The 15,447-nt window shown below is 60.1% G+C and overlaps 1 protein-coding gene across 1 annotated transcript; it reads left to right on the forward strand.

The window, feature by feature from the left end:
• Positions 1–5,130: 5,130 nt before the first annotated feature.
• LOC309581166 (protein-arginine deiminase type-2-like) lies at positions 5,131–15,193 on the forward strand (the record flags this gene model as incomplete). Its single annotated transcript, XM_082295613.1, has 16 exons — positions 5,131–5,236; positions 7,249–7,435; positions 7,515–7,584; positions 7,746–7,807; positions 7,887–8,004; positions 8,570–8,695; positions 9,484–9,662; positions 9,812–9,915; positions 10,012–10,123; positions 10,196–10,303; positions 12,327–12,478; positions 12,635–12,779; positions 13,410–13,503; positions 14,135–14,220; positions 14,335–14,463; positions 14,960–15,193. Exons 1-16 carry the CDS (start codon positions 5,142–5,144, stop codon positions 15,191–15,193), a joined length of 2,001 nt encoding a protein of 666 aa, XP_082151739.1. The 5' UTR covers positions 5,131–5,141.
• Between the last annotated feature and the right edge of the window lie 254 nt (positions 15,194–15,447).

Genomic DNA, 15,447 nt, shown 5'->3' on the forward strand with positions numbered 1-15,447 from the left:
AGCCGGGCAGAGCTCCGAGGAGCCGGCCCCACCTCTGCACCGAGCTGCCCGTGCTCAGCCGGGGGAGCAGCGAATTCCCGGAGGGATCAAACCGCCGGGATGAGCCCAGGAAAGGCTCCGGGAAAGGGCTCCGGGATAGGGCTCCGGGAAAGGGCTCCGGGAAAGGGCTCCGGGAAAGGGCTCCGGGATAGGGCTCCGGGAAAAGGCTCCAGGAAAGGGCTCTGGGAAGGGCTCCGGGAAAGGGCTCCGGGAAAGGGCTCCGGGATAGGGCTCCGGGAAAAGGCTCCAGGAAAGGGCTCTGGGAAGGGCTCTGGGATAGGGCTCCCTCCCCCTTTAACTGCACCAAGCACCCGCAGCTCCGTGTCTCGTACCCAGGAACAGCCTCGGTAACTCGAGGAGCCCGGAGCAGCTGCCAGGATGCTCCAGCGGGGAACTGGTGCTGGTGGCACTTCCTGGTGGCACTTCCTGGTGGCATTTCCAGGCTCTCCCAGAGCTCCCTCACAGGAGCCTGTGGATCAAGCCCCGTTTTCCACAGCCCAGCACCACCCCCACCCCTGATGGGAGCTGCGCTGGCTCTCCAGGCCTCCCTGGGGAGCAGAGCCTTCCATGGATCCCTGAACTGGGAGCTGGGATGGTGCTGTGGCCACGGCAGCATCATCCCCAGCAGAGCCGCAGGCCGGGCTCCCCACTGGAGGCTGCTGGTCGCACTGGTTTGCACTGGGCACGGGGCTGGGGCTGTGTCCCGATCCTGCTCGGCTGGTTTGGGCCGAGTGCCGGACAGGAACACACCTAAGGCCCGGGGGGAGCGGGACTGGGGCGCTCTGTGATCCGCAGGGAGGGGAGCAGATCCCAGCAGGTGGCTGGGATGTCTGTGCTTCCCAAAATCCAGCGGGAGCACATCCCTGAGCACGGGAGGGGACGCGGCCCCAAAACCTTTCGGGGCTGGGTGGGTTTTGCAGCTCGCTCCCAGCCCATCCCGAGCCGCTGCGCTGCTCACCCAGCCCCAAACAAACACCCCAAACACCCGAGGTTTTGGGTGACACCTGCGCTCCCTCCTCTTCCTCCTCCACCTGCCGTGAGCTCCGACGTGCCCTGCTCAGGGACAGGAGCATCTGGAGTCACCCGGCCCAGCCGGAGCCGAGCGCTTCTCCCTAATTACACCTTGTCCTGGGAAAGTGGCACATGATGGACGGGACCCCGCCTGTCCATCACATCCGGGGAGCTTGGGCAGCCTTTTCTGGGGGGCTGGCTTTGGCTTTCCCCAATTCCAGCCTCTTGCTTTCCCCAACCCCAGCCTGTTCCCAAATTCCAGCCTGTTCCCCAATCCCAGCCTCTTTCTTTCCCCAGTCCAGCCTGTTCCCCAATTCCAGCCTCTTTCTTTCCCCAGTCCAGCCTGTTCCCCAATTCCAGCCTCTTTCCTCTCCCAATTCCAGCCTTTTTCCCCAATCCCAGCCTCTTTCCTCCCCCAATTCCAGCCTGTTCCCCAATTCCAGCCTGTTCCCCAATTCCAGCCTCTTTCTTTCCCCAATCCCAGCCTGTTCCCCCAGTCCCAGCCTGTTCCCCAATCCCAGCCTTTTTCCTCCCCCAATCCCAGCCTGTTCCCCCAGTCCCAGCATTTTCCCCAATCCCAGCCTTTTTCCTCCCCCAATTCCAGCCTCTTTCCTCCCCCAGTCCCAGCATTTTCCCCAATCCCAGCCTTTTTCCCCAATCCCAGCCTTTTTCCTCCCCCAATCCCAGCCTGTTCCCCAAATCCCAGCCTCTTCCCGCAATCCCAGCCTGTTCTCCCAATCCCAGCCTCTTTCCTCCCCCAGTCCCAGCATTTTCCCCAATCCCAGCCTCTTTCCTCCCCCGATCCCAGCCCGTTCCAAGCCACCCTTACACACGACCCGCCCCCCCCGCTCCCCCAGGAGCCCCACTGCCACCCCGCTCCCTCCGGGGCGTTCCTCCTCGCCCATCCTGCAGCACCACTCTGTCAAGGAAAGTCTGATAATCTCCCTAAACCGATAATTACAGCTCGTTCATTAATTACCCTGCACGCGTAATTACAGGCAGGAGCCTTGAGAGCCGTGTCAGCCCAATGACCTGCGGCGGGGCGAGACATCCAAGCAGTTACCGAGTCCCGCTGGGCTCAGCAGGAGCTGCTCTTGAGGCTCTGCAGCATCCCAGGCAGGCAGCAAGGGATTGCATCCCCGTCCCGCGGGGAGTCCGGGGGAAAACCGCACGAGGCCGGTGCGGAGCGTGCAAAATGCGCCAAAGCACCCCAAAAATCCCGCTCCGTCCTTTCCTCTGCGTCTGCCCGCAGGGAGACTCCAGACCTGCTCCTCCCAGAGCACAGCATCCCAGAAAAGCGCTTCTCCCTGCGGCTGGAGCCGGGCACGGCCCCCCGCGCTCGCCCTGCCCACCCTCTGCCCCACAGGAAACGCGCTGCCCCACAGATCTCCCCACAGATCTCCCCATAGATCTCCCCACAAGCCCCAGCCCTGCCCCATAGGAAACGCGCTGCCCCACAGATCTCCCCATAAAGCCCCGGCCCTGCCCCACACATCTCCCCACACATCTCCCCACAGATCTCCCCACACATCTCCCCACAGATCTCCCCACAGATCTCCCCACACATCTCCCCACACATCTCCCCACAGATCTCCCCACACATCTCCCCACACATCTCCCCACACATCTCCCCATAGATCTCCCCACACATCTCCCCACACATCTCCCCACACATCTCCCCATAGATCTCCCCACACATCTCCCCACACATCTCCCCACACATCTCCCCATAGATCTCCCCACACATCTCCCCACACATCTCCCCACACATCTCCCCACACATCTCCCCACACATCTCCCCACACATCTCCCCACACATCTCCCCATAGATCTCCCCACACATCTCCCCACACATCTCCCCACATATCTCCCCACACATCTCCCCACACATCTCCCCACACATCTCCCCGCAAGCCCCGGCGCTGCCCCGGCGCCCCATGCCCCGATCCCCGCCCTCCGGGCACGGTGGGGCACGATGGGGCACGGGCACCCGCCGGCTCCTCCCGAGCGCCAAGGGCCAGCTCGGGGGGACTGCGGGGGACACGTCGCTCCCAGCCCGGCACGGGGATCGTCCCTGCGGCGGGGACACGGAACGGCCCCAGAGCCCCGAGCGGGGAGAGAAAACCCCCGCGTTCCCAGCGCCCGGAGAAGCCTCGGGGCTGTTCCCAAACCCCAGCGCCGGGATCGCTCCCAGCTCCTGGGAATTAGGGCAGGCGGAGCTGCCCCGGCTCATGCAGAGCAGCTCCCGACCTGATCCGGTTGTTAAAAACCCCAAGGAACTCCTCGGACCCGCCCGGCTCCAGCCGGGAAACCGCGAGGCAGCTCCAGGAACGAGCACGGATCCCTCCCCAGCCCGGCAGCCCCGGGCACGGCTGCACCCCAAAAACCCCTCTGGTCTGCTGGCAGATCCCCCCTTGCAGCAGGAACTGAGGTTTATTCTCGCTGGCCCCAACACCGGCAGCCCCACAAAGGCCTCGAGACGCTGAGAGACCCTAAAAAGCTTTGAAAGACCCCCAAAGGCATGGAAAGACCCCAAAACAACTTTGAAAGACCCCCAAAGGCATGGAAAGACCCCAAAACAACTTTGAAAGACCCCCAAAGGCTTGCCATGACCCCAAAGAGACTTGAAAGACCCCAAAGAGCTTTGAAAGACCCCAAAGAGCTTTGGCAGACCCTGCATGGCTGGCAAGGAACCCCAAAGCACTGCGAATTCCCAGGGAAGCTTCAGGAGACCCCAGAGGGGCTGCAAAGACTCCGAGAAGGATCCAAAGAGTCCCAAAGGCTTCCAGGGACTCCAGGAGGCTTTGAGAGATCCCACCGGGCTCCCAAATCCCAAACCTGGCCCTTCCAGCCCCTTCCCCAGCTGGATCCAGCTGCACTCCTTCAATTTTGCCCCAAAATGGGACATTTCCCCCTTTTCTCTTTGCTTTGTTCCATGCTCCCAGGGAAGCCCCAGCCGGCCCAGGCCTTTTCCTTTTCCCTTTCCCTTTTCCTTTCTCTCTTTTTAAATTATTTCTCTCTCTGGTTCCTGTTCCACCTGTGTTTCTTACCCCTGGTGGGTTAAATAAAGAGGAGGTAAAGACATAAATTGTGATTTTTTTTTTTTTTCAGAAAACTGAATAATTTCCAGCTGCCAGCAGGGTTGGGGTGTTAAACTGGGGGTCGTTTGACCCAAATCCCCAATTTTTAGGGGGAGCAAAGTGATTTTTATTTTCTTTTATTCTCCAGGGACATTTATCACCCCAAATCTCATTTTTGCACGTGCAGAAAAGCACCAAAACTTCCCCTTTTTCTGCGCTCAGCAAAGCCCTCGCTCAATCTGCTCAGGCCAGGATTAAAAATAACCAACCCACTGGGATTCTTTTCCCCACTTCCCAGCTGGAAAACCGGATTTGGGATGTTTTGGATGACACGGAGGGAAGCCGGGGCTGGGAAAGGGAAGCCCGAGAGGGATACAAACAGGGAGCATCCACCCCGGCTCTGCTGCTGTCACTAATTGCTTGCGGCTGCCAGAAGCCGGGGCAGCCGTTTGGGCTGGAAAATGAATATTTAGTTGGGTGTTAACAAACGATGCAACCCCGGCGTGGGCGGGAATTGCTCCGGAGCGGCCTGGGGTGACAAAATCACCATTCCCTCTGAAAATGAGCAGGGGAAAGAAAAAAAAAAAAAGGAGAGTTCTGCTGCTGCCTGAGGGCTGGGAAAGCGGGAGCAGGCGGGGGTTTTCCCTGGAGAGCAGAAAGGGAGGATGCGGCCATCCCAGAACGCTGCAAACCCGCGCTGGGGACGCCAGGTTGGGGTCAGGGCGGTGAGGAGGGACAGGGAGCTGGGGACAGCTGGGGGAGCTCCGTGCCCAGGGCTGGAGCTGCCAGGCCTGGGGCCAGCTGCCCTCCCTCCCTCCCTCCCTCTCCATCGCTGCCCTCCCTCGGGATCATCTTCCCGAGGCTTCCGAGGGTCCGGCCCAGCCGCCCCCTCCCTCCCATTGTCACCGCAGCCCCGCGAGCGCCCGGCAGGAGGAGGAGGAGGAGGAGGGAGCCGGGGGAAGGAGCAGCGGGGCCGGGGGCTCCACGGCCGGGGGCTCCATGGCCGGGGAGATGCCGCGGGGGGAGCGCACGCTGCGGCTGCAGCACGGCAGCCGCATCGAGGCCCTGTGCGTGCTGGGCGGCCACGTCCGCGCCGACGTCTTCGGGTGAGAGGGACCCCCAAAGCCGCCCCTCCTCCTCCTTCTGCACCTCTCCCCTTGCTCTCCCTCTGCTTTTCCTTCTAGGAACCCCTGCTCCTCGTTTTTCCTTCTAGGAACCCCTGCTCCTCGTTTTTCCTCCCGCTTTCCCAAACCCCGCAGCTGCTGGGCAGCCACGTCCATGCCAACATCTTCAGGGCAGTGAGACCCCCAAAACTCCCCTTCCTCCTCCACCTTCACCTTTCCCCTCACCTTTCCCCCCTGTTCATCCATCTGAAAATCCCTGCTCCTCGTTTTTCCTTCTGGGAACCCCTGCTCCCCTTTTTTTTCCTCCCGCTTTCCCAAACCCCACAGCTGCTGGGCAGCCACGGGCAGTGAGACCCCCAAAACTTCTGTTCCTCCTTCACCTTCACCTTTCCCCTCACCTTTCCCTCCTGTTTATCCCTCTGGGAGTCCCTGCTCCTCGTTTTTCCTTCTGGGAATCCCTGACACTCGTTTTTCCTTCTGGGAATCCCTGACACTCGTTTTTCCTTCTGGGAGTCCCTGCTCCTCGTTTTTCCTTCTGGGAGTCCCTGCTCCTCGTTTTCCCTTTGGGAACCCCTGCCACTCGTTTTTCCTTCTGGGAACCCCTGCTCCTCGTTTTTCCTTCTGGGAGTCCCTGCTCCTCGTTTTTCCTTCTGGGAGTCCCTGCTCCTCGTTTTCCCCCCTGTCTTCCCAAACCCCGCAGCCCTGACACCGTTCTGATGCAGTTCGTGGGCACAGCCCTCGCCGGGCTCTGCGCTCCTGCCCAAATCCCCGGAAAGCTTTGAACACCCATCCGTGTGTTTACCCCCAGCCCGCGGCGGGTCTGATCCTCTGGGCTCAGCAGATCCAGGGAAAGCTGCTGGAGAGCAGAGGGACGAGCAGGAACCCCGGGAGGGACTGCAAAGGAAGGGAAGAACACAAAACCCAGTGACCAAAACCTTGGGAAAGTGGGAAATCCCCAGAGCACCAACCCCGCTTCCCTAAAACAAACCCAGCACTGAACTCTGGGATAATTATTCCCCCCGAGGGAAAAAGAAGGTGGAAAGCTCGTTCCGGGGTTAATTCTGGTCTGCGCTGCTGCTGCCGCTGCGAATCTCAGCCTCGATGTTCAAGGCAAGCAGCGCGGCTACAACTCCCCTGGCACCTCTCCAGGTCCAATCTCTTCCCAGTGGGATCCCCGGATCCAAGGAGCCAGGAAACCAAACCAGTTTTTCCGTGTGTAATTAAAAGCAATTTAACGATTTAAGAGACACCCAGGCGGGAGCAGAGGAGCGCTCGGATTTCCTCCCCCCCTTCCCGAGGGCGCAGGTCTGGTGGGACCAGTGGCATCCCGGGAACCTGATCAATGCGAGGTCTCGGGTGTCGGGGCAAACAGCCCAAAACTAATAACCCGGAAAGCCGAGGAAATTCGGGAAAAGGAGCCAGGAGAGGGAAAGGGGTTGCTCGGAGCGGCCGGGGAAGAGCAAGGGCGTGTCGGACTGGGAGCAGGGCAGCACTGACAGCTTTGGGGCTGGAGAAAATGCCCCAAAAATTAGTTTCCCGTGGAAAAGTCTCTCGGAGGGATGGTGGGATGGTCATGGTGTTTGGAGGAGCTGTGAAACAGCAGGTCGGAAAATAAGCAGGGATTTTCCATGGAAGTGTGAACCCCAACACCAGGCTGGAAAATAAGCAGGGATTTTCCATGGAAGTGTGAACCCCCAACACCAGGCTGGAAAATAAGCAGGGATTTCTCCATGGAAGCGCGAATCCCAGCTCGGCACCGAGGGTTTGGGTTTGGTTGGGGTTACTGCAGATCCTTATCCACAGCCGTGGCTGCGAACACTCCTGGGGCTGAACCGGCCCCAAACCCGGGATAATTCCAGTTCCCAGGCGGGGAGCGGGGCAGCAAGGTGCCGGCGGTGAGCGTGGCGACGCCGGCGTGTCCAGTCTTGGCCGTGTGCCGGGCACTGGAATGAATTCCAGTGGGAAACCTCTGAAAATGCGGGTGTTTCTGGCAGGGCGGCCCCCGCCGGGGCCGTGGCCTTTGGCGTGAAGCACACCGAGGGGGTCAGTGTGGATGTGCTGCTCCAGGGCCGCGCCGAGCCCGAGGCCGTGCCCGGTGCTGGCACGCGGTGGCCGCTGGACGAGGGGACGGTGCTGAGGTTCAGCATGAGCCGGGCCAGCTCCGAGGTCAACGACAACAAGGTGAGGAGCGGGATCCTGGGAACGGGGCCTCCGAGAGGGAGAGAACATCCCTCCCCAATGTGGGATTCGGGGTTTGCAGGTCACTGTCAGCTTCTTCGCAGAGGGAGGGAAGCCCATCAACCAAGCCGGGGTGTTCCTCACCGGCGTCGGTGAGTGCGGAGGCTCCGCAGCCGGGAATCCGTCCCGACCCCCTCGGTGCCGGGAGCCGGGGCAGGCACAGGGATGGCAAAGCCAGGTTTGCTGCGTCTGGGGGGTTTGCACCCGCCCGCCCTGGCCGTGCCCCGGGGTGAAGGGATCTCTGTCCCCGCAGGGATCTCCCTGGATGTGGACGCGGATCAGGACGGAGTGGTGGAAAAGAACAACCCCAACAAGGTACCCCAGCCTCCCCCACCCACGGCAAATCCACGGGCTTGGTGGATCCTGAGCTCGCTGAGCCCCTGGGGTGTTTCAGGCGAGCTGGGCCTGGGGACCGGAGGGCCACGGAGCCATCCTGCTGGTCAGCTGTGACAAGGAGCTCCCCTTCATCCCACCCTCGGACTGCGGCCACGAGCAGGTGTTCAACAGAGAAGGTACCACAGCTCCCCAAAGTCCCCGGTGCCCAGCATTCCCACTGCCCCCTCTCTGCAACCTCTCCCGAGAGGGAACCAGCCCAGGAACCAGCTGCTCCCCACCAGCTGCTGAGCAAGCTTCCCACATGGGAATTTTCATGGAATTAACGCCGTGGAAACGAATTGGAGGCAGGCAGGGCACGGAGGCAGGGCCGGGGAACAGCTGAGGTTCCAGGGCTGGCACGGCGTGGGCTCCACGCAGGTGAGAGGAGCTCGGGGTGAGGCACGAGGCCGGCGGCCAGGAATACACCCGCCTGTTCCTGGAAAACCCAGCCCACGCCGAGCCGGGCCCGTCGGCGTTGCGAGGTCAAGGAGCGGCTGTGCCAGGGATGGGCAGGCAGGAGAAAAGGCGAAAAGGGCATTTGGGTCACAGCCCACGAGGCGCAAGCTCTGCCAGCAGAACTCGGGCTGGTTTTCCAGGTTGCCAAGGCTGGTGCTGAGGGAAGAGCGGGTTCCTTGGGAAGGAGATCCAAATCCCAGGAGGGGACATGGAAGAACCCCCCCGGTTTGCTTTGTGTGCCCCCAGATCTGCTGGACATGGCTCAGATGGTGCTGAGGACCGAGGGGCCCCAGCGCCTGCCCCGGGGCTACGAAATCGTCCTCTCCATCTCTGCCAACGACGCCGACAAAGTGGGGGTGTTCCATGTGCAGAGTAAGGCCTTCCTCGCCTCCTGCTCTGCCTCTCCCTCCTCTGCCCCTTCCTCCTGTTCCCCTTTCCCCTCTTCCTTTTCTTCCTCTCCCCCTTCCTCTTCTGCCCCCTCCTCCTTTTCCCCTTCTTCCTCTGCCTTTTCCTCTTCTCTTTCCTCCTCTTCCTTTTCCTCCTCTTCCCCTTCCTCTTCCTCCTTCTCTTCCCCTTCCTCCTCCCATGATCCCAGGTGTTTCTGAGATCCCTACAAGCCCTTTCCTTCCCACCTCTGCCCTTGTCCTCTCCACGCTCCTCAGATCATGCTCCCAACATCCCTTCATCCATTTTTTTCCCTGTGAATATCCCCTCTTTTCAATCACTTGGAAAACCTTCCCCCTCCTCATCCCTCGCCGTGGACACAGGGGTTTAGGATTTGTTTTCTGGGAACAAAAGCCCTTGCCCGGCCCAGGAATGTGCCAGGAGGAGCTGGGTCTCACCCCTCCGTGCAGAGGGAGTGTGGAGCAGGAGGGATGGGGCATTGTCCTCCCGTGGAGGAGCAGAAACTCCATGAGAACACCTTCCCAAGGGCTGCTCCATTCCAGGAAAGGCCGACACATTTTCCCTCATCCTTCTTGTCCATGACAAAATTCCCAATGCCTTAACTCCTGCTTCAAGGTGCTTCTCACAGCTGGATCTCCACAGAGGTGGAGAAACCCCGGCACGGCGGGCGCGCGGGAGCTCCTTGCCCAAGGAAACAGGCGCGAATCCCAAAGAAAGCTCGGGATATTCCCGCTTTCCCCTTTCCCTCCCGGCAGATCCCTTCTTTGGGCAGCGCTACGTGCAGGTGCTGGGCCGCAGGAAGCTGTTCCACACCGTGCCCTACCCCGGCGGGGCCGCCGAGCTCGACTTCTTTGTGGAGGGGCTCCGCTTTCCCGACGAAACCTTCTCGGGGCTGGTGTCCATCCACGTCAGCCTCCTGGAGCCGCTGGCTGAGGTCTGGCAACTCCCAGCAGTGGGAGCGGATGGGAGGCTGCCACAGGGAGAGTGGGATGGAGAGCTGATCCCGTTAGCTGGCCCCAAAGTGACCTCGGGGGAGGCTGTTGGGGGGAACGGCGTGGGGAACGCTCCCGATTTCTCCCTCAGGGCATCCCGCACTCCCCGATCTTCACGGACACCGTGGTGTTCCGGGTGGCACCGTGGATCATGACCCCCAGCACGCTGGCCCCGGTGAACCTCTTCGTGTGCAGGTAGAGGCGGTGCCGTCCCAGCCGCGCCGGTCCTGGCGCCGGGCAGGGGAGGAGCTGGCAACAGGGAATTCCCATCCTTTCCATCCTTTGCTCCAGCATGAAGGACAACTACCTGTTCACCAAGGAGATCCAGATGCTGGTGGCCAAGGCCGGCTGCAAGCTGAAGGTTTGCTTCGGCTACATCAACCGCGGGGACCGCTGGATGCAGGTACGGGGGCTCCAAAAACCGGGAAAACCCTTCCCTCCCGGTGCCCCACGCGGGATCTCCTCCCTTCTGCAGGATGAGATCGAGCTTGGCTACACCCACGCTCCCCACAAGAGCTTCCCAGTGGTGCTGGATTCCCCTCGGGAGAGAGGGATGGAGCAACTCCCCATCAAGGAGCTGCTGGTGAGAGAAGGGTTCCCTGCATTCCCGGGGGAGCAGCTTCCAGGGTTTATGCCCAGCCCAGATTCCCATTCCTAAAAGCCTCCTTGCCCTTGGCTCCCTGCATGGAATTGCCTGGAAAAGGAGAGTTGAACAGCTCTGCATGGAGATTGCCTCCCTCCGCTTCCAGCCTCACCCCCTCAACGCCTCATCCACATCCCAGCCATCCGGAAAACCTCTGATCCAGAGGGTGCTGGAGGAGAGGGCAAGGAGGAGCTGATGCCTCTGGGAATGAAAGGCTCCTGCCAAGCTCTGGGATGGGATTCCTTCCCCCTGAGCACCCCAGGGACAAGCTGGTTTTTCCTTTCCTCCTCTGTGCCCGGGAATGTCCAGCAGCTTCCGAGCGGGAGAGGGAAGGAAAGCAGGAGAGGGTCAGTTTACTTCCTCGGAAGAGAACGGGATGCAGCAGCACCAGGAACATCCCTGTGGGCTCCTTGGCCAAGGAAAAGGGCTGGCCATGGGCAGGGCAAGCCTGGGATGGGGCATTTTGGGAGAGCCCAGCTTGGAAAAAAGCTGGATTGGGCGATCCCTGTGAGATTCCCCCACGTGGAAAGGGCAGGACACCCCCGGGCAGCCACAGAATCGCTGTCCCCAACCCCAGCTGGGCGCTGGAGCAGCCTCAGCCCCGGCAGTAACGGGAGACGAGCACAAATCCCAGCTTTGATCACTTTGGGGATGGTTGGGGGCTTTCGGGAGCACTGAAATCCATCTTTTCTCATGCCTGGCATGAGAACATCCAGTCCTGGATTCATCCGGCGGGGCGGGAATAGCGAATCCGACCGCTCGGATCTGCCCTCTTTAGGAATTGCTCTGCTTCATATTTAGAGACACAATTTCAGCCTTGGGAGCTGCTAACACATTATCCTCCAATTTCTGCTTGGAAGCCTCCCCTAATCCCCACCCCAATCTTTCCAATCTAATTTTCCAGCTAGGAATACTTCGCCCGACGCAAGGGGCACGGGTCAAGCCCTGAGCCCCTGGAAGCCCATGCCAGGGAAAAAGGAGACGGGAGGGAATTATCCCCTCAAAATCAGTGTGGAACTGATAGCACTTGGATGTGACCTGCAAACCTGGGATGAACCAGAGCCCTGACAGATGAAACCGGGCAGGCTCCATGGTTTTATTAAACTGAAATGGGTTGGGAGCAGGTGCTTCGTGCTCAGGCCCTCCCTCAGCGCCCGGACAAAAAGGGATCTGATCCCGGCCATCCCCCAGAAATGCACCCCAAAAATGCACCGGGAAAGCTGTGCTCTCTCCACCCCAGCGTCTCCAAACCCCCTCGGTTTCAAAAGGGAGTTTCTGGGTGGAAGCTGTGCACCCTCAGGTCTCCCTGCTCACTCCTCCTGACCTGTGTATTTGGTTGATACCTATGGAAACCCAACCCTGACAAGTGGCTGGGATTTAACTCAAACCTAGCGGACACCCGATCTCATCCCAGGGGCTGCCGGGAGCGCCGAGCATCAACTCAAAGGGAGAGCAGGGAAAGCGGGATTTTGACCCCATCCCTGCCATTTTTGCCCTGTTTTTGACACTCCCTCGGGCTCTGGCACGCAGAGCCAGGAGCTAATTACCCCTGCACACACGGCACCTCCAATCCCAGATATATTAAGTCCTGGAAATCAGGGCTTAAGCAGGATTTAAGTGCCGTGCAGCCCTTGGGGTGGCTCTGAGCCCGGGGCAGCATCACCCTCAGGGGCTGGAGCTCACCTCCCTCGCAGAGCCAGCCGGGAGCTGCGCTCGGGGCTGCCCAATTACCTTAATGTGGCCGCTTGAACCTTGGCTGCGGGGTGACACAGGAGATCAGGCCCCGGCTGCAGGCCCGGGCTCTGCTCCTGCGCTGTGCCGATTATCCCTGCGCCTCCAGACCCTTCTCCTCGCGCCTTCCCTTCCCCTCGGGACAGGCCCCGTTGTTGCCGTACTCACCCACCCCGCAGCAGGATAAAGCCACGGGAGCAGCAGGGATCCAGGGCGATTCCTCTCCCGCCAGGGCCCCGATTTCGGCTACGTGCACAAGGAGCCCCTCTTTGAAGCCACGGCCAGCCTGGACTCCTTCGGGAACGTGGAGGTCAGTCCGCCCGTGTCTGTGGCCGGGAAGGAGTATCCCTTGGGAAGGATCCTCATCGGCAGCAGCTTCCCTGCGTAAGCCAAGGGGGAAACGCACATTTGGGATCAAAGGCCCTGGAATATCATCAAAACCGGGTTAATTGTGTGCCTGAGCAGGGTGGGGGCCCCCAGAGCTCGGTGCCGATTTCCATCCGAGTGTCCAGGCAGGTGTTGATGGGAATATCCCCCCAGGTCCGCCGGCCGGAGGATGACCGGGCTGGTGCGGGATTTCCTCTACGCCCAGCGCGTCCAGGCTCCCGTGGAGCTCTACTCCGACTGGCTGGCCGTGGGCAACGTCAACGAATTCGTCACCTTTGTCCCCACCTCTGACAAAAAGGTACCCCCTGGCCCCCCGTGCTCCTCTCCTGGACACCAATCCCACCGGGAAAACCTCACAGCTCACTCCTGTGACATCCCCAGCCTGTGCTTGCTTGGCTTTCACTCCCGACCCCAAAATGAGGGATCTGAGCACAGCACGGGGACCTGCTGGGCTGTTAATGAACGCAAATACAAGGGAAAAGGTGCCTGCCAAGGTATCCAAGAAATTCCAGCCTCAGGATTCCCGGGGCTTTGCAGCAGCTCAACATCTCCCGGGGGTTTTCAGAACATTTCTCTTCCCTCTATCATGGTTTTTCCTGCTTCTGACATGGATTTTTTCCCTCAGGAAAACCTAGCCTTGGCCTGGATGGCTCAAAAAAAAGGAACAGTTATGGCTACATGTTTTCAGAACATTTCTCTTCCCTCTGTCACAGCTTTGGCTGCTTCTCACACAAATTTTTCCCTCAGGGAAACCAAGCCTTGACCTGGATGGCTCAAATCGGGAATATTTATGCCCACAAACCCTCCACGGGTTAAAAAAGGCACTAGAGAACAGCAAAAAAGGCCTGATTTTAAGAGTTTAAGCTCAGGTTCTTGGCAAAAGCGAGTCCCTGAGGTCGTCCAGCTGATCCGGGCCGTATTCCCGCAGCGATTCCGGATGCTGCTGGCCAGTCCCGCCGCCTGCTACCGGCTGTTCCGGGAGAAGCAGAAGGAAGGCCAGGGACAAGCCACCATGTTCAAAGGCAAGGGGACAGCGTGTGGCGGCAGCTGGGCCCAGGGCGACGTGCGGCGCCGGGGCCGCGCGGGGCCGCTTCCCCCGCCGCGTGTCCTTCAGCGGGATGCCTGCCCGCCGCCCCCGGCCTCCTCCGGCCCTATTTCGGGAAAGCGAGTGGGATGGGAGGGATAAAGGCCTCTGCGTGGAGGGGATGTTTGCTCCCCAGCATGGAGCCTCTGGAAATGCCAGCGGAGCTCCAGCACGGAGCGGGACAACTGGCGGCTCTCCTGTCCAGATTAGCACTGGGGGTTTTTTTTCCCTTGAATTGTGATTTTGAGCACAATCTGTGGCAGGGCTGGGAGAAGTCTCCGTATCTCTGAGGGTTCCTCTAGGTCGCTGAGGGGACCCGGCCGTCCCCAGACCCGGGGTGACCTCACGGAGGGGGATGCTGTGGAGAAATTCAGCGGATTCCCGTGGGCAGGAGGAGGGGTGACAGGACTTCTCCAAAGCTCTTTCCAACAGGCAGAGGTTTCCTTCCCTCAGTTTCCCAAGCTTTGGCCCTCTGTCTCAGGAAATTGGGATTTTTGAGGACTTTTTCCATCTCTATACCCCACCTTAAGCCAGCGCTGCTTCGTTTTGAGGGTGTTTTGTACATTTAGGGTACTCGGGGACAGACACGAAACGCATCACCATCAACAAGGTCCTTTCCAACGACGTCCTGACGCAGCAGAACCAGTACGTGCAGGTAATCCCCGACACTCCGGGCAACAAGCCGCATTCCTGGCCGTGACCACCACAGCGTGGCACAGACCCTGCAGGGACGTGGTGCATTTTGGGCCCCTCTCCGCCCTGCTCCCAGCGCTGCATCGACTGGAACAGGGATATCCTCAAGAAGGAGCTGGGGCTGCTGGAGGAGGACATCATCGACCTGCCGGCCCTCTTCAAGCTGGACAAGCAGGGGAAAGCTGTGCCCTACTTCCCCAACACGGTGAGGGGGATGAGTCCCCAGAGTTTTCCTAAAAAAAAAAAAAAAAATCAGCTCTCTAGGAAGAAAGGGAAATATCTCCAGGATAAACACTGGTCTAACACGGCTTGGCAGCTTCGGGGTTTTGAGGCAAAACCCTTGCAAAGGGGTGAAATTGCAAGGTGAGAGGCATGTTTTCCCCACAGTTTGCCCCCAAAAAAACCCCAGCTGTCTAGAGAAAGGAAATATTTCCAGCAGGGCATGGATAAACACAGGTCTATCACAGCGTGGTGGCTTTGTGGTGCTTGCAGTGGGGTTTGGAGGCAAAAAAGTGCTGAAATTGCAAGGGGTGAGGCACGTTTTAATGATAAAAAAAGGGGGAATTCTGCTGGATTTGGAACCCTGAGGGAGGGCAGCCGCAAAAAAGTGGCGCTGAGGAGGGTGGAGGAGGGCGATCAGCGTCTTTCCTTCGGCTCCATCCGTCCCGACACCGCCGATGTCCACCGGTGTCACCCCGCAGGTCACCATGATCGTCCTGGCCAAGGACCTGGGCATCCCCAAGCCCTTCGGCCCCGTGGCGGGCGGCGAGTGCTGCCTGGAGCGGCGGATCCGGGCGCTGCTGGAGCCGCTGGGGCTGTGCTGCCGCTTCCTGGAGGACGTGGCCTCGTACCACGGCAGCCTGGGCGAGGTTCGCTGCGGCACCAACGTCCAGCGCCGACCCTTCGCCTTCAAGTGGTGGCACTGCACGCCATAGGCAGCCCTCCTCCTCCTCCTCTGCCTCCTCCTCGTCATCCTCGTCTCCCTCCTCCTTCTCCTCCCTCCGGCTTTGCCCCCAGCGGCTTTTCCAGCGTGTGTTGCTTGCGATTTGCTTCATAAATGAATTTGCTGTGAGGAAAAAAGCTGGGAAGTTCAATCATTGCGGGGAATAACTGGGGGAGAAAGGGAGGGAAGCCCTCAGAGGGGGGAGGAGGGGCAGGGGTTTTACCGAAATCCTCCGAAATTGTCTCT

The sequence above is a fragment of the Coloeus monedula genome, assembly GCF_965178545.1.
Source record: "Coloeus monedula genome assembly, chromosome: 22".
NCBI classification, from domain to species: Eukaryota; Metazoa; Chordata; class Aves; order Passeriformes; family Corvidae; genus Coloeus; species Coloeus monedula.